The sequence below is a fragment of the Mastigoproctus giganteus genome, chromosome 5 (assembly GCF_048544385.1).
Source record: "Mastigoproctus giganteus isolate SK-2022 chromosome 5, ASM4854438v1, whole genome shotgun sequence".
NCBI classification, from domain to species: domain Eukaryota; kingdom Metazoa; phylum Arthropoda; class Arachnida; order Uropygi; family Thelyphonidae; genus Mastigoproctus; species Mastigoproctus giganteus.
In genome coordinates this window covers 104392647-104416120 of record NC_143579.1, presented here as the reverse complement: position 1 = coordinate 104416120, position 23474 = coordinate 104392647, and the positions used below count along the sequence as shown (strand labels likewise).

General features: G+C 37.2%; 1 protein-coding gene across 2 annotated transcripts in view; it reads left to right on the top strand.

The window, feature by feature from the left end:
* LOC150085605 (uncharacterized) overlaps positions 1-17310 on the top strand; it is a 400641-nt gene extending 383331 nt beyond the window's left edge. For both annotated transcript variants that reach the window (XM_090373388.1, XM_090373387.1), the window contains exon 11: positions 16920-17310. In XM_090373388.1, coding sequence (XP_090229514.1) covers positions 16920-17246 — 327 coding nt within the window. In that variant the 3' untranslated portion in view covers positions 17247-17310. The remainder of the gene's footprint in view (positions 1-16919) is intronic.
* The last annotated feature ends 6164 nt before the right edge of the window (positions 17311-23474 follow it).

Genomic DNA, 23474 nt, shown 5'->3' with positions numbered 1-23474 from the left:
ACATACGAACTAAACTTGTTATTACTAGTAAGGAATTATTATTAACTTAATATGATAGCATAGCTTAATTTATTATGGTACTCACCTTTTTTATAATCTGCAATTGATGTTTGAAAAGAGCGGATGATTTAAATTAGGAGTAAGTTGGGGTTTAAAAACAGAAGTTAAAATATGCGCAAGGAAGTAGAAGTGCATGTCTTCGTCCTTGGTTGTCAATATTAAAGTTGCCGATCGGGCTAGCCGGGTAGGTAAAGTGCCTGCCTGGCAACCCAAAGGTCGCGGGTTCGATTCCCGCCTCGGGCTGGATATCACGATGGTGCCGAACCAACCGGTTGGTTGGATATCCCGGCCACGATACGCGAAGGAAGTAAGAAAAAAACTGGTTCCTTCGTGTATTGATCACATCATACGAAATAAATAAATAAATATTAAAGTTGAAAATAAATGGTTAATACTGGAGGCCAATAGCCATAACAAGTGGCTTTCGTTATCCACGTCTTCAGTTGGCAATGATGGATTGAGAGTGAATGCGTGTATTTAAGAAAGCTAAGTTCCCATGATGCTCCTGGTTACATGTGGAAATCTCAGGTGCATGAGATTCCAAGCCGGTGGAATGTTGTAAGGTAGTTTGGTATTTAATACTTGGAGATTGGAATGGCGATGGAACCATTCTATGACTAGGGCTTCATATTGGAAGATTTTAAAACTGGATTTTAATTTGATAATGGGAATGGCTGAGTCTACTAAGGGGTGTGATTGTGAGATTGAACATGTGATGCTAGTTCTGTGTTGGTTTGGCCTGTCTTAAAACTATTGTAGTGGTAGTACACACGTGTGTTTGATGTTTTAATAGAACCATATTTTGAAGTTGTGCTACCTATGTAAAATGCATTGCAGTTAGGTTGACATTTTATTAGGTAAATAATATTGTTCATATTGCTGATATGATATTTTCGTGTGTCTTTGTATGAATGAGCCAAGTTTATTATAAGTTGAGAATGTGAGGGTGATGTCGGCGGAACTGATTGTAAAAACTACTATGGTATGGTAGGATAATACGTAGATTATTATTAGAGGTGTGTTTGGGTGGATTGTTAATATTATTTTGGACGGTGAAAATGGTTTGTTGAATTAATTGAGTAGGGTACCTTCTAGATATGAATTTTGTTGTAAGATATTGAAGCTCATGATTGAGATTGTTTTGTGTAGAATTGTATTTTATAGCGTTGTAAATCTGATTATAAAGAGCGGCTTTTTTTATGTTAAGGGGGTGGTGCGAATCAAAATGTAGGTACTTGCCAGTATGGGTATTTTTTCTAAAAATCGTTGTTCCTAGTTTGGTGTCATTCCTACCATACCATAGTAGTTTTTACAATCAGTTCCGCCACATATTCAAAGGTACCGACACCACCCTCACATTCTCAACTTATAATAAACTTGGCTCATTATTTAATTCATACAAAGACACACAAAAATATCATATCAGCAATATGAACAATATTATTTACCTAATAAAATGTCAACCTAACTGCAATGCATTTTACATAGGTAAAATGCATTGCAGTTAGGAAAAGAATTTATTCAATGCCCTCCCCCCCAGCTATAAAGCAGGTTTAAAAAGACATGCAGATGCCCATATTATAATGCTTACTACAGTATAAAAGAGGTCATGCTCCTGTGTGCAATGCCTAATATTAAATACTGTTACCCATATGGCAGTACCTTGCATTTCTCAGCACATCTACCTAATTTTTTTAGATCTTATTGCAGTAGCATACCTTTATTACTGTCATTAACCACCGTGTCAGCTCTTTTACCATCTTCAAATTTACACATTAAGCCTGCTATACCTTCATCAGTATCATTAATAAATATAAAAACCAACAAAGGTCCCAGTACTGAATCCTGAGGGACTCCATTAATAACATTAGACCACAGAAAGCAGTGTCCATTAATAATCACTATGTTGTCTCCAACACAACCATCCCTTTATCCATAGCAGTAACTTGCCCTTAATGGTACACTGCTCCAATTTGTACAGCAGTCTTTTATGAGCAACAGTGTCAAAAACTTTCCTGGAGTCCACGTATATGATGTCAAAATTATTTTTTTTTTGCATCCACTTCCCATGCTAATGCATCATAGTCCCCATTCAAATTGGTCAGACAAGACCTTCCCTTAATGAACCTGTGATGTGACTGAAGTATAACTGCATTCCCATCTAGATGGTCCTGCATCACTTCTTTAGCCAGTGACACCATTATTTTCCCTGGAACAGAAGTTAACTGGTCATATAATTACTCATGTCACCCTTTGACCAACCATTGTGAATTGGGAATACATTCGTACATCTCCAGTCCACAGGGACCTCCCTTGAATCCAAAGACGCACTCATAATTATGGCTAAGGATTTCTTTACCTCCTTTGCTGCCTCCCTTAATATAATTGGATAGATCCCATTCACCCAAGGTGCCTTTTTTGTGTTTAACTCTGACAATTTCTCTTCCACTTTCCTCCCAGTTATTACAACATTTAGCTCCCTATCAGAGTTTGATAAACTTCTGGCATCCCTTTCCCTAAAGAATTCCTCATGTGTGAATGTAGATGCAAAATACCTATATAGTTTGTCAGCAAACCTGTGCAGGGTCATCAACAGTTAAACCATTGACCTCAAGTAACCCAATGTGATTTAGCCTCTTCCTTCTATTGGTGATATAAGCATAGAAGTCTTTGCTGCTGTTCTTTTCATTCTTTGCCAGAGACTTCTCGTAATCTATCTTAGCTTGCCTAACTTCCTTTGTGACTTGATTAAAGACTAGTTTACATCTACCATAGGCTTCTGTATCACCTGATAATTTATATGCATCTCATGCAGTTCTTTTCTCTGCTACAAGCCTGATCAGTTTATCAAACATCCTTTAGTTGCCTTGAATGTTATTTCTTACTTGGTACGAAAAACCTAGTAACTTCTGTAATCACTTCCCCAAATGCTTTCCATTCTTAGAATTTGCTGTTGGGGACATCATTAGTTGCTCCCACTGCATAGAATTTAAAACTATCTGAGACCACTGTAGTCACCCTTACGAAAACATTAGTTATGTCTTTAATTAAATCCCACATCAGTACACTGTGATCACTGCCACCCAGTGGGTATTTTCCCTGCAGATTCTTAATGAATAAAAAAATCGCTCCTGATAATCATATCATTAGTATTGCTTCCTCTTGTTCCATCTTGATCATGCTGTTCTAGAAAACAGTGATCCAACAAATCCACAGAAGTCTTACTAGTGTGTGAATGACACCCCATAAGTTCCAGTCAATATCTGAAAAGTTAAAATATTCTATATAAGACATTGATTTATTGGCCCATTCTATTTTTCTGCATAGTTGTTTGTTATGCTCATTAGAGTAATTTAGTCTACAACACAACACACTCCTACTCTCCAAGTTTGGACACTCCCAGACAATTTGCCTTGGTGTTACTTACCATACAAGCTGTGGATCTTAAAAAAAAAAAAAAAAAAAAAAAGCACAAACTAAATGTACTGACACATCTTCACGATGTTCTAATTGCAAGAGTGAGCATCCTGTTTTCTCAAAAGTAGGTGATCTTTGTACACTAGGAAAAAAAATCAAAAATATAAGATCAAGATTAACGTATCCTATCAAGAAGCAAGAAAACATGCAAAATTAATTATTCATGCCAGGGTGTACATATGCATGGTGGTGTTTCTTAAACCACCATCTTCAAGACTATGTCCAACAGACCAAAAAATAACTTCACATGATCAAATAGCAAAGAAATCACAAAGCCTAGATGCTGTTGAATCAATACAAGCAAATCAAAACAGTACGGATACTAATATGATTGACTAAGATGAAAGAGTACTTGATCTACATGCAGAAGATAATATGGAAGCTGGATGCTGTCTTGTATCAAACATAGAAAAAGGTTAGGATTGTGGCTGCCCTTTTTTTTTCCGAAAAAAGTAAAAGTGATTGGCATAAGCAAACAGCTCTTGGAAAACAGACAGATTCACCTTCCTCCAGAAAAACAAATAATGCAGCACATCCTTCAAAGAGAACGATGCAGAGGCATAAACCTCTGCAGGATGCAGAGATTTATGTCACAGTGTCGACGATCTCTATGATATAATCTTCAAATATGACCAAGTATCCTTTTACTTGTAAAAGATTAATTTTTACCCACAGGTTACTCCAAGATTAAAAATTATACATTGTATCAAAACCACAGAAATTTAACTTCCTCCACCTCACAGAAGTATGTTAGTTTTAATAGACTCAATAATGCCATCCAGACTTACTCTCTTCAAACCTTAATCAAAGCAGTTGCTTTCCAATATTATGCTCAAATTTTCTTTAACTGTTGTTTCTGTATCTCTCTCTCTTGCCAAATTATCCATGTACTTAAAAACCTAGAAGTAGCTTGCAGCATGCATACCTACTCCTTTCTGTTCATTGGTTGGTTTTAATAGGTGCCATCCATTATCGGGGTCTGTGCATATAGACTGATCATAAAAGCCTTTCTCAATCATCAAAACCTAACTGTACTTAACACTAGATCATATACATGCATACACACACGGATTTTCCAACAGGATCAACCTCAGCTATCAATTTTCTATATATTTTCCCCACTCAATTTTACTGCATAGAGTGGAATGTGCTAACCCACTCACCAGTTATTTCCCCATAATCTGTAAATTACAAACATCAATATCATTACATAGTGAAAACTGAATAACATGGAAATTCTCGAAAGCAGATTGGAAAACACTTCTTTGCTCTTTGCAAGCATCTCTCTTAACAATCTGATAATCCAGACTCGATATATAATGAAAAATGCAAACCTGCCAACAATTGATGAATGATGCATGCAGTAGGGCTAAATAACAAAGGAATAAAGAATGAAACTTCTTTTGTAAGCACCCTACAACAGTAAATCTTAATTACAAAAGGCCAAAGCAAGACAAATAAGACGAACAGAAGAGAGGGGGAGAAGAAAAAAAAGAGAATCTGGATGCACTTTGCTTTTACAATTACTAAAGATACAGATACCAGATTAATTTGGAGAAAAATCAAACAACTGATTGGCAGATACCACCAGCTTCCTCCCTCATCTTCATTAGAAATAGAGAGGACATATCATTACCTCAGGAAATAACAAATGCCCTTGCCAAAACCTTTTGTAATGTGTCAGCTTTAGCAGCTTATGATGTCTTTTCAGCATGTTAAAACATCAGCCCAATGAAATAAATTAAATTTTAACAACTTCTGATGTTATTATAATCAGCCCTTCAGAATAACTGAACTCAAGGAAGCTTTAAGCAGTACATCCAACAGTGCTGCAAGACCAGATGAAATATATGAGGTGTGGCAATAAAAAAGTTCCCAGACTGGTGCTGTTGCTGGTCATGTTCGTTGAATTTGAAAATAAACAGAAGTGGTGTGTTTTAGTTCAAACTTCCTCCAACAGATGGTTGTACAGATATTGTGCAGTAGGCTGACAATATCTGTACCAATTTCATAATTGCATTAATGCTTCGTGTCACATTTTTGCAATGGAGCAACAAATATCAAATTTTGCTTTAAACTGGAAAAATCTGTGATGAATAGAAAATCTGCAACAGAAACACATGAAATTTAAAAACTATTTATGGTGATAATGTTAAATCATACCAGTGTGTTTGAATGGTGAAAGCAGTTCAAAAATGGACATGAGGATGTTTGCGATTACGTAAGAAGTGGGTATCTGCCAGCCTCTCAAAATGAGAACAGAGTTGCAAAAGTTAGGAAAATTGTAGCAAACGATCATCATTTGACCTTCAGAAAACTATGGCCGATGAGTTGGATATGAATCAGGAACAATTCATCAAATTTTGCATGAAGTTGTAAGGAAAAGTAAGGACCATGCAAAATTTGTACCACACAGCCTCACGGATGAGCAGAAGCAGTGAAAAGTGTCATCATACAAAAACTTCATCCAGACTCACTGAGACAATCGTAATTTCCTCTACTGTATTGTCACTAGAGATGAGCTTTGGGTGTTTCAGTGACCCGAAACAAAGCATCAGAGCCTGTAGTGAAAATCATCACCAAGGCCCAAAAAGTTTAGTTTATAGACATCCAGGAACAAGACAGTACTGATCAAGTGAGGCTGCAATTTCAAGAGAAAGGTAGCTGGTTCTTTTAGCATGACAATGCCCCACCAATTCTGCACTATCTGTGAGACATTTCTGATGAAACATGGCATTGTACAGATCAACCATCCACCCTACTCTTCCAATCTAGCATCAAACGATTTTTTCCTCCTCCAAGGTGGAAATTGCCCTCAAAGGAAAGAGATTTCAGGATGTTGAGGACACAAAGAAAAATGTTGCTGACTCTGAAGCCTTTAGAATGGTGTAATAAGTGCATTCAATCAAGTGGTGATTACTTTGAATAAAAATATAAAACTATTTTTGAATTCCTTCACTTCATGTTCTTTTTATTCACCAGGCTGGGAACTTTATTGATACACACCTTGTACAACATTATGTTAAAACATTTATCTGAAATAGCCTTAGAATGATCTTTTTTAACAGAATTTTACTGGAAAATTCATATCCACAATCCTGGAGCTATTGTTTTGTCTTAGCCTTCCCCAAACCTGGAAAAGACCATTTGATCCTACATAAATACCAGCCTATTGGAAAAATGGTTCATAAGTGACTTATGTGGTTACTAGAAACAAAATACCCCATAGGCAAACAGCCATAATGTTTTCTTCAGAAAAGAACATTTAGTTAAGGTAAGTCTTGATGTACAAGAGGTTATCAAAAAGTTTTTTTACCTGGCCATATTTAACGTGGCCCAGGAAGTTGAGGTTTGAAACATATGTTACTCCTTCTTTATGTAGTCACCACCAGAGCAACACATTTCCTTATGCCATTTTTGTAGAAATTACAGAAATTACCTCTGCATTGCCAAAAAAATGCTTTCCACACAAAAATTATTTCAGCCTGCAAAAAGAGGATGAAGTCAAAAGATGCCGAGTCAGGGGGAATAATGTGGGTGTGTCAAGATACAAAGTCCTAACTTATGGGCAAGATCATTGGTTGTGACATAGTATTGGCTGGCAGGCTGTTGTGAAGCAACTGCACACCTTTGCTGAGAATTCTGCATTGATTTTCTTAAATTGCTGTGGTAATTATTGGTTACCCTTCTCCAGTTAATCTGTGAGAATAATGCCCATTGAGTGGCCCAGTGGTTTAAGGCACTTGCCTGAGAAAGAGGTTGATCTCAGTTCAAATCCAGCCAAATTATTAACCCCAGGGGCTCACATCTGGTGAGTATGGGCTTGGCACACCCAGAGTCCTGAGCTGGATGTGCCAAGCCCATACTCATTCATCTTTTTCTTGGTGATATCCTTTATCTTCTGACTCTCTCTCTCTCACACACAGAGTAATTCAGAAATTTTTTTTGACTAGTGTAGCATAAGCCTCAGGCTTCCTTGCACAATATGGCTAATAATAATAATAATCCAATCCCAGAAAACTGACAGAAACACCTTCCCTGCAGATGGTTGCATTCTGTCTTTTTTGAGAATTAGTGATGATGGATGTTTCCATTTTTTTGAAACCTGTTTTGTTTCTTGGTCAAAGTGACGTATCCGTGATTCATCCATAGTCAACAATTGGGAAAAAAACAGGTCAGGATCATTGTCACACACAGCGATCAGTTTAGCAGGCCTGCCTTTTTTTCTTTCTGAAGTAAAGTATCTGAACTTTCTGCCTGCCAAGGTCAATAAACTTTACTTGAAGATTAATATGAATTTTTTTTTTTTTCTTTCAAAAATGGTTTTACCGATTTTGATGAAATTTTATATTTAGTTCTTATGTCATATAATTTGTTTGTTTTGTTGTCACAATAAAATTAAATTGAAAATGTTCTTTATTAGTTTTTTCTTTAGATGGGGCCCTCAAATTCCATTTTTCCATGGGCCCCATGAAGGCATAGATTGGTCTCTCGAATTCCACTTTGCCATGGGCCCCATGAAAGTAACGCACCACTGTCTGTAAAACATGAAAAACAAGCAATACAGTCAATAAAACATTACATTCAAAGAGTACACAGAAGTTCAGGGGGAAAAGGTTTTGTTACCCCCATAAAAAAAAGCATTTGACACCACTTGGAGATAGTGGTGTCAAATGCTCCTCAAAACCTTCATTCTTTAGGACTACAGGGAGAATTACCTTTCCTTATACAAAGATTTTTACTTTGTAGAATTTCCAAATATATTATCTTGTTCATATGCTCAAGAGGAAGATGTTCCATGGGAGTCTATACTGCTTGATATTTGTGTAAATAATATGGCAAAATATTCCACATACTGTGGAAACCTTTATGTAGATGATCTTGGTGCACTATGACCACAGATGCTGATGCACCTAATAAATCCCCAAACAAACAAACAAAACAGCAGATGATCTTACAATCTCATGTCATTTGCAGAATATGCACTCCATTGAGAGACAACTTCAAACCACAATAAACAAAAGTTTATGGATAGGGTAAAATGGCTATTATCTCTCTCTCTAACAGAAATCTACAGTTATCCATTTATGGAAAATGCATGGCATGCACCCAGAACCTGAACTATGATTGAAAGCTCACCTGATTCCAGTTACTAACTCTATTTCATTTTTGGCCCAAAGTCAATAAACTGCTTTTGCTGTACATATAGCACATTTGCATACCCAATATCTAAAAAAAAAAAAAAAAAAAAAAAACATCCTTAAAAATATTTCCACAACAACAACATAGAGGCGCTGATCATTGCACCTTGTTACATATATATCATACACTAATCAGGTCCTGTTTAGACTATGGAGTTCCTATTTATGATTCCACTAGAAAAACATTGTCAGAATATTGAATATCATCCAACAAAGTGCCTTGGGAACTTTCTGAACATCTCCAGTTCAGAGCTTATGTACAGAAGCAAATGAACCTCCACTCTACCTCAGGAAGAAAAGGGCACTGCTAAACTATGTGGCAAAAATCCAGTCTGCTCCCACCCAGTTCTGAAATTCCTCTTTGACCATCACTGACGCATTTTTACGAGACGAAACCTAGTGAAAATAAACCCCCTGGAATCAAACTTTGAGATCTAATGAATAGTTGGAATGTCCATCTTAACAGTATCTACCAGGAAGCAGAACAACTCGATCCACTGTAGTTCACAGCCATCTTCCCGTGTTGCAAAGACTTTGAATATTGAGAAAAAATTCAATAGCTACTACTTGCAACATGCAGCTCATTTCATAGGTAATTCCCAATATTACCAAATTTGTACTTGTGGCTCTAAAAGAGATGCTGCTGTGCGAGCAGTGTCTCACACATCACTGTCCCTTCCAGTTGAATGTAGTATTTACACCATTGAACTATATGCCATCAAACTAGCATTTGAACTTGTTGACAACTTGTCCATCTCACAGACCTTAATATACACAAACTCTCTGAGTGCATTATCTGCCATAAAGATCAGCTGTTCTATTGGACATCCAATACCGAAACAAATTCTTTCCCATTTACAGGACTGCAAAAACAAAAACCAGTTATAGAAGTTATGTTGGATTTCTGGACATTCAGGTATCCCAGGGAATGATTGGCAGACAAAACTGCCAAACACCCAACCTCCTCAAATACAAGGAAGAATTATATACCAAACACAGATTATAAAATAATAATACAAGAAACTTTTCAAGATTAAACAAAAACCACAACCACGACAGTCCAGTTTCAAAACAAATCGACAGGAAGAGGTTGTATTAGCGAGAACACACTGATCATACACTTTGCCTTGTTTTTATCAGTTAATGTGGGAGAAGATCCTCCCCAACGTATGTGCAGCTCACAGCCAGACATATCTTTGTCACATATGGTTATCATCACAATATTCAAGCAGAAACTCTACAATCCCTGTCAAACTTAGAGGAACTACTGACATTAACACATCATCTAATCACAAATGATACAAACCTCTAAATGACCTTTTCAGTTTTTTAAATCAGATCCAGATATATAGTATTTTATACCATAAGATTATCTTTAAAATGCTCTTGCAGCACAGGCAAACTGGAATAGGGACATCTTGGCTTTAATAGCACTTGCACTGATAAATGCATATAAGAACTAACTTGTGATTATAACCACTATGCTACTCATGAGCACCTTCTAAAATAAATATGTAACTCATTAGATAATCCAGCTTTATTTTGAAAGTGCAGCTTCTTTCAGTGTCCAGATCCACATTGGAGCAATTTTTGCTGAAATTTAAAAACTTTATTTACTGTTTTACCTTATTTTACCTTATAGGATGCTCCCCCCCCCATTTTAGAAAGGAAAAAAAAAAAAAGGTTTTAGTGTACTTAAGAATTTAATATTTATTCTAATGTGTATAGTAGAAAAAAAAAAAAAAAGCTCATTCTAAACATGTGATCAGAACAGCAAGAAAAATACTAATACTGTACAATAATACATTATTTAATTATTATTATTATTATTATTATTAATTTACCAATACAACAATTTAAAAGAGAAATAAAAGAATCTTAGCAACATTAGAAAATATTTTATATGAAGCAAACTACCACTAGAATTGACAGTGAGGGAATGGTAAAAAGCATTAGTGTTCTGCAAAGGGAAAGTTCATCATTTTGAAAACCAAAAAAAAAAAAAAAAACATTGGACATTGGACTTGAACTTCTGTAGACTGTAATTTTCAGGAAATACGTATGAAGGAAGGTTGTTCCAGAAAACGGTAGTTAAATGAATAAATGAGGAAGATGAAAAGTTGGTTCTGTGAGTTTGAAGTTGGACAGTAAATGGATGTTGGCTGGTGGCAGCACGTGTTCGGACTGTTTTCAAAGAGAGAGCGAGAATTATAGAAGCCAATTCAGAAGAACAGTGCCCATGGAAGTATCTGTAGAAGAGGCATGCAGCAGAAACAGTACGCCTATGAGACAGCGAGTGCAGAGACTCTGTTAGAGATGAATCATTAATTAACCTAACTGCCCTCTTCTGAATGGAATCAAGAAGCCTGAGAGAGGTTTTGGGGGCACCACCCCAGATGTGGGAACAATATTCCATTGCAGGGCGAATTTGCGATTTATACAGAGTGAGCAGCTGTTTGGAAGAAAAGTAACGCCGAGAGCAAAAGAGAAAACCAAGTTTTTTAGATGCAGAGGAAACAATATTTGTAATGTGCTTGTGCCAAGAGAGATTAGAAGTCAGGGTAATCCCCAAAAGAGATATATCATTTTGCCTAGAAATCAGAGTATCACTAAAGATAAGCATAGGAGCAGAAGAATCCTTTTTGCAAGATATAAGACAAGGCTGAGTTTTAGAAGGGTTGAAATCAACTAAGTTGTCTTTGCCCGACTGGAGAATTACTTGAAGATTGGCATTTAAGGAATTGGTAGCAGATTTTCGAGAAATTGATGTTGATTGAGCAGGACAAGATTTCTCAAAATGGAAAGTGGAATGCAATGTGCTATCATCAGCAAAACTACGGATAGGATTTCCAGTCATGGAAGAAGGTCATTAATATACAAGAGGAAAAGAGTGGGGGAAAGAACTGAACCTTGGGGAACACCGGCATTAGTGGAGAAGCTAGAAGACAGACAGCCATCTACCGTCATCCTCAGTGAGCGATCAGAGAGAAAACTGGATAACTAATTACTAAAAACAGTTGGCAAACCATAAGATGGAAACTTGTTTAGAAGACCTTTATGGCAAACACGATCGAAAGCCTTTGAGATGTCAAGAGCAACTACTTGTGTTTCCCCGAACCTTTCCATTGAATTAGTCCATAAATGGGTAACATAAGCCAGAATATCACCAGGGGATTGACACTGACAGAATCCATACTGGTGATCGTTGAACAGATGGAAGATTTCTAGGTAGTTTGAGAGTTGGCGGTTAATTGATTTCTCCATTACTTTAGAAAGAGTAGAAGTAATTGCAATGGGACGATAATTGGATGGGAGGGATTTGTCACCCTTTTTAGGAACTGGCTGGATATGAGCAAATTTCCAAGCAGAAGGAAAAACACCTTTGGAATAAGAAAGTGAAAAAAAGGTGGCAAAGAATAGGAGTAAGTTCAGGAGCACAAGATTTGAGAACAAGTGGAGAAATACCATTGGGACCTGGAGCTTTCTTAGCATCAAGATTCTTCAAAATGCTTCTGACATCCTTTTGATGGAAGACCACAGGAGGCATTGAATGGAGAATGGTGGGGGCGTGTTTTACCAAGATCATTAATACATGAGTTGGAAGAAAAATGGGATGCTAGCAGGTCAGCTTTATCCTTGGCTGAAGTGACAACAGAACCATCTGGTTTGGACAGAGGTGGGAGCAAAGATGGGCAAAAGATGCGGCCAATAGCTTTGGAAAGAGACCACAATGCTCGGCTACTATTAGATCAGGAAGCAAGTTTTCTACTTTTAGCCTGATTAATAACTGCTTTACAATTGTTGCGAGCTTTGGTGTAGGTTCAGCATTCTTCTCTTGAACAGCCTTGAGCACATTTATTGGAAAACCAAGGTTTAGATAAAGGATGAGATTTTAAAGTGGAGTGTGGGATAAAGGATTCCATTCGTGCAAGAATAATTTCACTGACACTATCTGAGCAAACGTTGACATCAGAAGTTTTGAAACAGTAATCCAGCCAAGGAAAAGAAGAAAAGAAATATCGCAGATCATCCCATTTTGCATTCTTGTAATGCCAAACAACACGAGGTTGGGAATAGCCATGAGATAAAGGCTACATTGGAGAAGAGACAATCACCAAGTTCTGATCTGAAGTGCCTAAAGGACCTCTCACTTCGACCGTCTACTTAGAAAAGTTGTTTGTGAGAAAAAGATCAAGCGTATTGGCTGTATGATTAGGATTGTCCGGTATTCTTGTAGGTAAATGAACAATCTGTGCAAGGTCATTAGTAATTGCAAAAGCCTCAGCATCTCGACCTGCTGGGTTGGTGCGACTAGAAAACGGAAGGCAGCTGGAGTTGTGAACATTAAAATCACCAAGGAAAATTACCTCACTGTTAGGAAAGTTGGACTGGAGAAAGTCAAGTTGCAAAGAGAGGAAGTCAAAGAGCTCCAAGTGATTAGTGGAGTTGGGAGAACGGTAGAGACAACAGATGAATTTGACACAGAGGTAGAGAGATTTTAAGCCAGAGAGGACATTCCAAATTGCCAATTCTCTGACAGGGAATATCAGAAAGGACATATACAGAAGTACCACCTTTGAGGCGAAAGGAATCATACAGAGAATAATTTGGGCATCTGAGATGAGCAGTAGCTGAATCAACCGATAACTTAGATTCTGTCAGAAAAAGTACATGGGGTTTGGCAGACTGCAAGTGGAAATGGATATCATTGAGATTAGAATTGAGACCATGTATATTTGTGAAATGAATTAGGAAGTGCTTGGGAGGTTTAGATCAGATAAGCTTGCTCTATTAGTTTGATAATTCATGGTGTATTCAATAGTAAGAAAAAGTGGGTGGCACATGCTGTATGAAGTAATGAAATTTTTGGATATGGCGTACACACGGTAAGAATATACCCAGATCCTTGACATAACATGGCCTCGACAATGCTCTCCACATACACACTACTCAGACTCCCTTCGGTCACTATCTGGCAGAGTAGAGGTAGCAAGATTATACACTAGCTGATCCGGAAGCCTCCTAGAGAGTTACCAATAGGTTCGGTCCGGTGTACTAACTAGCGGCCGGCCTGTGAACACCGTTTTAGAGCTGTACCCTCGAAATGTAAGGAATAATGGATCTCGCCACGATGTTCATCATAACCTCAAAAGTCATCAATCATACTGGATGATGGAAGAGATAGGGAAGGGTTGGCCGGAACTTAGCTCTAGAGACTAAACATGGGTTCCACTACTTCAAGCCTCCAATAAGCAAAGCGGTGGTATTGCACCAGTTGATGAGAGTCATCTACACTTGGTCAGTGCAAGCAAGAAATCATTATACATGTTCCAAAGTTTAAATTTTGGACTGTGCATGTGATTCTCGTCATCACCACTGTTTGGATTCTAGCATTAATCAAATTGATGGAACCTGTACACACACACCATATTATTTATGGAAGTGGTTATTTTACAGCATGATGAGAGAGTGAGCTTATAACATGGCAAATATACACTGATGAGCCAAAACAACTTATACCTGGTGAGGCATGGATGCTACAAGATTTCTAAATGTCTTGTGGTATCTGGTTCCAACACGTAACCAGCAGATCTTTTAACTCCTGTAAGGTCCGTGGTTGAGACACCGCAGATTGAAGTTGCTGTTCCAACACAAACTACAGATACTCAATGGGATTGATATCTAGGGAATTTGAAGGGCAGGGCAATACCTGGAAGTCTTCCTCATGTTCTGCGAACCAGTCTTGAACAATCTGGCATGGCACATTATCCTGCTGAAAGACGGCACTGCCAGAGGGGAAGACCGTTGCCACGAAAGGGTGATCTGGTATATAGAAGCTTTCGACTACATACAGTAGCCGAAAGCTTCTATATATGTTCTGTATTTGCTAAATTCAATATATGTTATCTCCTTAATATCTATGCCTTGTGTAAATTTTTTATGTATTACTACATTTACTCTCTCACTTACAAATTAAGTTCTTTTCACCTGGTCAGTGCAAGCAAGAAATCACTATACATCCAAATACCAACCTCACAGGGTTTTTCAAACATTGGAACATGCATTACAGTTAACATGCTGCTTACACTAATAATGCTCAGCAACAGCAGAGTGGGAAAAGTTGACTTGACAGATAGCGGGGCCCCATGCTGTGAGATGTGATTGTTAAGCCTACGATCTGACTTGCCAATCCCACAATCCAGGAATGCGATCCAATAAACAGAATCTGCATTTTGACAGATTTAACTCTGGAAACCAGTGACTGGAAGCTGCAGACAACCAATATGGAAGTGTCGCGACATGTAGAAATGCCTAGATGGTCGGAAACTGAATTATTCCCATTCAACTGAAATTTATCCCCAACCAGACAGACAAATGCACCCTTATCCTGGGGATTTCAACACACCCCTGTTGGCGGCAGAATTACAGTGGGACCATGCTCAACTAAATAATGCTCGTGCTGTGCTATACATATATCTTGGTATACATGCTAACTTATAATTGGTGGACTGTCCTTGGCATATTGGATTTCTGTATACTGAGGTCACCATACGAGCTGCCCACATGTTGAACTAAGACATCTAGAAATGGGAGAGCATTAACCACCTTTAACTCCACAGTAAAAGAGATATAAGAAGACGAAATACTGGAGTAACAGTACCTCTGCCCTACAGGGAATGACTACAAACACATCATCCATATATCTTTGTCAGAGCTTAATTGGCACCAGCAGAATCAAAAAAAAATCCTTCCTCCGAGGCTTCCATAGTAATATCAGTTATGGGAGCACTTAGTGGACCCCTAGCTGTACCCTGAACTTCCAGTACAAGGAATCACCGAACACAATCTTGAAACCAGATAACCAAATATTTAAGGCATCAAATATTATTTATAGAGAGAGGGGTCCAGTCCTTCAGCATGGAATCCCTGTCCAGAGACAATGTCGAAGAAACCATGACTTCATCCTCCAAGAGGTTAAAATCCTTAATGATCTGCAGGAAATGAACACTATTATGAAAAACTGCTGACTTGAAGAACAGCATCATAGGGTGTTGTGAATGAGCAGTTCCTGATAATGTACTTGCCAATTTCCGGCATATCTTGAATACTGACAGTCTGTTGAGCAGTTTATCTGACACACTATCATGTTTTTTTGTTGGGAATAAGTGCAACGTCCCATTAATAGTAACATCTTAATGAAAACGGATATAACTGTATTATAAGGATATTTTCAGCCATTGCAAACTGAATGTGAGTTGCTTAACAAGAAAAAGTTAAAAAAAGAATACACAAAAAAATCATAATACCTATAAGACAGCTATTACCTCTGCTGCTTTTCCAAACAGTGTGGGTAAGGCTTAGTTTCAGTTTCTGTCACTGGTCAAAGTTGGAGGATAGTTTTGACATTGTGACTGAGGATCAGACTCTGATTTCATCCTTTTTCTCTCTAGAAAAAGGTTTTTCATTCTGCAAAGAGATAAAACTGACCATAACATACACACTAAATACAGTTTTGATAAGTGTAATGATCCCACTTATAGAGTATCCTTTTAAATGAACTCTTCCTCCTTTCCTCCAGCCTTTATTCCCCTTAACTCTAACCATAAACAGGTAGCCAACACATGATTAATAAAATACTGTATTCATTACAACATATGAAGGGTGCCTCCGTAGCCAGGAGCAGCAGTGCATAGCATGCATTTCTTGATCAGACTGGGCTTCGAGCCCATGACCACTAAAAACGGAGGATGCGGAAAGGTCAGGGAATGACCACCGCATATCCCCGGAGCAATATGGCCTTAGTTGCTAATGCTCCTAAAAACCAAATAACAAACAACATATGAAGGTGCAGAATGTTTAAAGAATGTGTTTTCATCCCATCCTTATTTTTGAAAATTTGTTTCAAAACTAGCTACCTTAATTTCCAGAACAAATTTCATTATACTGAGTTTGATTAATGTATGCTTCTATTGCTCAAAGGCATTGCATGTTAGAAAAAGCTCCATCTGTTGAGTTTTCCCCTCAAATTACTTATTTTTGTATGGCCAGAATATCATTCAGAATTAGTTTTCTGTCTGTGAACATCTGAAATGGTGGTTGATATTTTAATGTAGACTAAATGCAGATTTCATTTCCCATGATTTTCTTTTAACAGATTTATTGACATATATTTTACTTTAGGGGCCCCAGGGATTAGCAGATATTACTGCAGAACAAGTTTCAATGTCAAGCCTTCAGCTACCAGTAGGAACTACAGTTGATCAAGTGATTAAAGTAAATCAGACTGCCTTTGATGACATTGATGCACAAAAGTTTACAGTTCTTGTTCATACTACTGATGCTCCGTTAGAAGTGGGAAGTGAAATGACAGTAGTACAGAACAACACTGACAGTGTCATTCCTAATTCTCAGGAACATCAAGTGACTGTTGCAGTGGCCAATCACATATCTGAATTTGCTGCAATAAACCTTCTAGCCAGTGCCTCAACCCACCAACAGAGTTTTTAAGAAAAACATTTCATTAGAAAATATGTAAAGTTATATCAGTGTTGTTCTGCCAGGCGAACTTTTGGCAGGTGTTAATAGTTTTTGTTATATAGGTTCATGTGCTTTTACTTTATTGCACAGCACTATTTAATTACATATTATGTATTATAATTGAAATAATATAGTGCATTTTCTGCACTACCGATCATAGAGAATATTTGCTAAGGTGTCTTTTTTGTACATATATATTTCTTTAACCCACCTAACAAATACATATATTACTATTTAACTAAGTTTGAGCATTCCAGTATTTGACAAAAATAAAAGACTATATTATAATTAAATGGTGTATTTAATTTGTTTCCAAAATAAAGGTACCAAGAGATATCATGCTTAAAATATTCAAATGATCCCCCTCCCAATCACTAAGGTGGTTCTTGAAAAAAATAAAATAAAAAAAAAGGAAAAAGATCCATTTTATCTAGGACTAGATTGATGTTAATTTACTGTTTAAGTTTATTCTGCTCCCAACTTCAGTGCAGAATTATTTTTTAAAAGATTTAAATTGAAAAAAGATTCCACTTCTGTAATCAGAAATGGAATCATTAATTATTAGAAATAGCCATCTTTTAATAATTTTATGCTGCTCTTCATTAAATTGCTCCACTTAGAAAGAATAGACACATTTACCTGAAAATAATTTGTATGCATAACTGACATACATGATCATAAACCCCAGGGGCTCACATCTGGTGAGTATGGGCTTGGCACACCCAGGGTCCTGAGCTATATATCATCATTCTCCTCTTTCTTGGTGATTCCCTTCTACTTCTCTCTCTCTCTGTGTAACTCAAATTTTTTTTTTGGCTGGTGCAGCATAAGCCTCAGGCTTCCTTGCACCATATGACTAATAATAATAAATAATTAGCATGTCATGTTTATCATTGCAGTAGAATGTCCAATAATGTGTCTGTTACTGCCTTGACATAGGAATCAGAGGGTGCTACAAAAATGTTAGTAAACATTAGCAGGCAAACAAAACGAGTGAATTGCCTTTAAGAGTATGTAATGCCTTTTAACACAAATAAGATGACATTATGTACAGCTAGTGGACTTGGAAAGTACGGTCAAATCAGTGAGTTGTCAGAAGATGATCAATGCAGCAACTTACTATTTGTGTGTATCATGGCATCTAAACAGTTGGATACTCGTGGAATCAGAAGAATGTCAGAATGGGAGGATTGGCAAATTGACTGATTAGTAATAGGAAACAGATGTGTTACAGGCCACCAAATTTTGAACATTGTAGTACCATCTCTGTCTGTGCCCTGTATAAGGAGAAATAGGCTGCAGTACTGCAAGGAGAGTTCCTTAGGGAAAAGAATTGTATTGAGTCATTTTTTAGTAATGAATCATGTTTCTGTTTAGAATTCAGTGATGGCCATGTACATGTCTGGGGGATAGAGGCAATTGAACCTGCATCAGGGACCAGTATACTAGGCTGATACCCATAATTGTGGTATGAGGAGCCATTACGGACAATAGCTATAAATACCTGGTCATTATTGACAGTAAGACATTAAGTTAAAACCATTGTAAGACTATTGTTTCTACCCAATCACTTCTCTATCCCAAAGTTGATCCCATTCTGACACCAACAGGCACTGGTAACATGCTCAAGTATTTCCTTTACCCAACACAAACAATTTGATCCTCATGGCCCACACGAATGGCAATTTGCAGTGTTTATCATCCAGCTTCTGACAACCCCATAATCTAACCCATTTCAAAGTACATTAGCTATATATAGCTTGCCTTTACACATGTAAAAAGCACTGTACACCCTTAGATAGTTGTTTTCTTACCCTTTTGTGTGCCTGCTAAATCCATCCATTCTTTCTGGGTAGAGCAATTTTAATGATAAGTATTTCTTTGTATTAAGGTACTGCAAATTTGCATTATTGTAGAGATTTTTGGAATAAAAAAAGTAGGGTAGATATTGCCTTTGTGAGCAGCCACATCAGGAGTTAATGTCTTAAAAATATACACATCTTAAAAATATACACCTAATTCTGTTTTTACACGATAGATACGTTCCTGAAAAATTCGTGTAAAAAAAATTCGTGTAAAAAAAGACATTGTATTTATGGAAGAAAAGAAGATTGGTTCCGGATCTAAAAAAAATCAGTAAAAATAATTAAAAAAAAACACATAAAAATATTCGTTTTAAGCTTATTATTTTATTTAAACAAAATACACATGTAATAATATGTAATTAAAATGTATTAAAATAAATTTGTATGCATATGAAATGAAAAAAAATTCTTCATGAACAAAAAAAATCTGTTTTACACATAACAAGATTTTATTCATTTTCACTTTCTGATAATAAACGGCGCATATGTTTGCGTACGACTGGAATATCACTGCCATCACTAGAAATGTTGTGGACATCGTCTTCTTCCTCTATTAATGAAATTCTTTCTGTGATCTCTTGAGCAAAATCAGCACGCGTCTCCTCTGGTGCTGATGTTTCACCGGTTTTACGAACGAATTCAGTTATTAATCGTTGTGTTCGTGTTTTGGTTATATAATCGTTGTGTTCGTGTTCGTTATATAATTCTCTGTTAAGAGGCTGTCAACAACTTCAGTTCACGTTGAAACTTCCCAGCGCGTTCCTCATTAGGGTCATTTTTGACAAAATGATTACCTAATTTTCTGGCCAATTCCAGACCTTCTTTTATTAAATCTGCATTTAGAACAGGATCATTTTCTTCATTATCACTACGTTCTGTGGGATAAGGAGTCCCAAGGACAACCTCTAATATTTCATCTTCGCTTAGGGCTTTGTCGGTTAACAATTCATCAATATCTTCAAACGATAGATCATCGAATCCTTCTCCACCAATTCTGTGTGCCATTGTAATAATGTTGGGAAATTCGGTCGTATTAGGGATGATGGGATCTTTGCTTTTTGCACATTGTCGCCAAACCGCTTTCCAACACGCATTTAAAGTTGCTGGTTTTAATTCAGTTAACGCTAATCCAACTTGATTGATACAATCCATAATTGAGAATTTCTTCCACACATCAATGATTGTTAGTGTTTCATCATTCAGTTTGTCCAAAACGTGTTGGAATGTTCGTTTTACGTAGTATGTTTTAATTGTCGCAATTATACCTTGGTCTAGCGGTTGTATCAAAGATGTAGTATTAGGTGGCAGAAATAAAATTTGTACGTTTGGGTGTTCCAAGACAGGATGGCCGGGTGCATTGTCAAGAATCAGAAGAACTTTAAATTCGAGACCTTTCAAATTCATATAACGTCTGACTTCTGGGACGAAACATTTGTTGAACCATTCTGTAAAAATAGTAGTGGTCACCCAGGCCTTCTTGTTTGCCATCCAGTGAACAGGCAGTTTATTGATATCCACACCTTTCATTGAATGTGGGTTTAGGGCTCGATTTACCAGCAGTGGTTTCAACATACAATCTCCTGAAGCGTTGGAGGAAAATAATAAGGTCACGCGATCCTTAGCTATCTTAAAACCACCAGCAGTTTTCTGCGATTTGGCTACATACGTTCTGTTGCATTTGTTTCCAGAAGAAACCAGTTTCATCTGCATTCCACACTTGATCAGGAGTGTATCCTCCATCTTCAATAATTTTTGCAAGTTCCTGCGGGAATACTTTAGCAGCCGATTCATCTGCAGATGCAGTTTCACCTTTAATTTTTATATTATGAAGAGCATTCCTTTTAAGAAACCCTGTCATCCAACCTGTACTCGCAGAAAATTCATACTTTCTGTTTAACTGAGATGAAATGCTTGGCTCCTTTTCTTTAATCTGTCTGTAAATTCTTAGTGCTGTTTGCTTGATGGCATTTCCATCTACTGGTACTCTTTTTTGTGACTGATCTTCTATCCATATTACCAGAGCCTTTTCCATTTTTTCCTTGACAATATCTCTTGTATATGATGATGAATTAACACTTACTTTTGTTCCAGAACATACCGACTTCCTAATTGCAGCTTCATTTTTCTTAATAGTTCTTACGGTATCTTCATGTACACCAAAATGCTTTCCTAGAGACGTAGCCACTTGTCCAGTTGCAAGACGATCTAAAATTTGAATTTTAAGTTCCAAAGAAATCGTTTTCCTTTTCATTTTGGTAATAGGCGAATTATTCGACATTATATAAGGGCTACCGAAAAATATCTCAGTTATAATTAATAAAAAAAGGTATGAAAAATTTGTAAACTTACAATTTATTGACTATTGGCAAAATTAATAAATTTATATGTGCACAAATTTCACTAAAGATTCTTTCACTTTGAAATAGAGCTTACTACTACATGTCTTCCGAAGGTACAATGCACGAATACCGTAAATGTGCACCAAATTCAATAAAAACGTTGATGATTCATAGATACCTAGACGTACACATTGGTAAGCAAAAGCACGCGTTTCAAAACGCACACACTAGCTGTTATCCAATCTATTGGTGCGTGTAATATAGAAATGATACTAATATGCCACAAATAAAACAAAAATTCTTACAATTTAGGCAAAAAAAAATTCATAGAAATCGTGTTAAATCAAAATGACTCGTGTAAAAAGAGAATGAAATATTTATTTTGAATTCGTGTTAAATCAAATTCGTGTAAAAAAAGTTCGTGCAAAAACAGAATTAGGTGTACTTATAAATACTAATGATGAATCCCAGAAAATCGTTTGAGATTTATTAAGGATTTTTTTTTATTTTTAAGACAATTGATTAAATTAATAATGCACAGCACTTATTTTAATCATGGATAATGTTATCATTATCCATGATTAAGGGAAGTGATGGCGCCTGGGTGCACCATGGGATGAAAACAAGCCACTGGCAGCAGTGTTATGCTTTGGGTGATACCCTGGGTCCAGCCATCCATGTGCCAGGCACTCTGACGTCTACCACCTACCCAAACATCATTGCTGACCAGGTACACCCTTTCGTGGCAATGGTCTTCCCCTCTGGTGGTGCCGTCTTTGAGCAGGATAATGCGCCATGCCACACCGCCCAGATTATTCAAGACTGGTTCACAGAACATGAGGAAGACTTCCAGGTATTGCCCAAGCAGATAATGTCATCACTTTTATGAAGTCCCGATTGGATATATACAAACACACAGAAAAAAAATGCTCTTTATTGTAATCAGGCTTTAGTTTATGTTAACTTTTTTGCCTTATCGCAGTTTGTGCATGTAGAGTGGAAGTGATTATATAACATCCTGATTTGTTCTTGAACTCCAACACATTGTGTGACTAGTTACTGATTTTGCTTCATACAATTCATATGGTTGTCACTGTCATTACCCTGTAAAAAAAAAGTATTGTATTCTCTACTCCTACAAATATGGCTTTTACAGCAGAGCATTAACCCTTTTCTAATTCTTGATTTTAATATCGTCTATTTGTTTTTAATGGTTTGTATGGATTTCCAGAAACAACATGTCATTTTTCTTAACGACTTTCTCAAAGAAATAGTGGACAGTCAAAAGTATTTTATATTGCTTGATTTTCATGTTTTATTTCTATCCACTTAAACCTTTTTATGTACAGATGTCTACTTTGCATCAGTTATTGTTATTACTTTAGCTGAGTCCCAAAGTGATCACAATAAGCAGCATCCACTGTACACCGACGAGCCAAAACATTATGACCAGCAAGTTGTTATGCAAATCGAAGCAACTACAGGTGAACTATGGTGCGGGCCGGGACACATTATAAAAACACCTGATACTGAGCTCCGTTAATCAGTGTTACTCTTGTTCTTCAGATGGGAAAGGTAGTGGACTTAAGCGAGTTTGACAAATGCCAAATTGTAATGGCCAGATGACTGGGTCAGAGCATATCTGAAACGGCACAGCCGGTGGGGGTGCTCATGGTCAACCGTGGTTAGTACCTACCAAAAGTGGTCTGAGGAGGGAAAACCCACGAACCGCCAGCGAGGTGTTGGACGACCACGGCTCATCGATACTCGAGGTAGCGAAGGCTCTCACAGATGGTATGTGGAAACAGAAGGGCAACTGTGGTGCAATTCACCAATAATTGGAATGCTGTTGATGGGAGTAATGTGTCACAACATACAGTACATCAAACCCTGCTGAAAGTGAGGCTGCGAAGTAGCAGGCCACTCCGAGTGCCCATACTAACCACATTCACCGGCGACGGCGCCTACAATGGGCACGCGATCATCGAAACTGG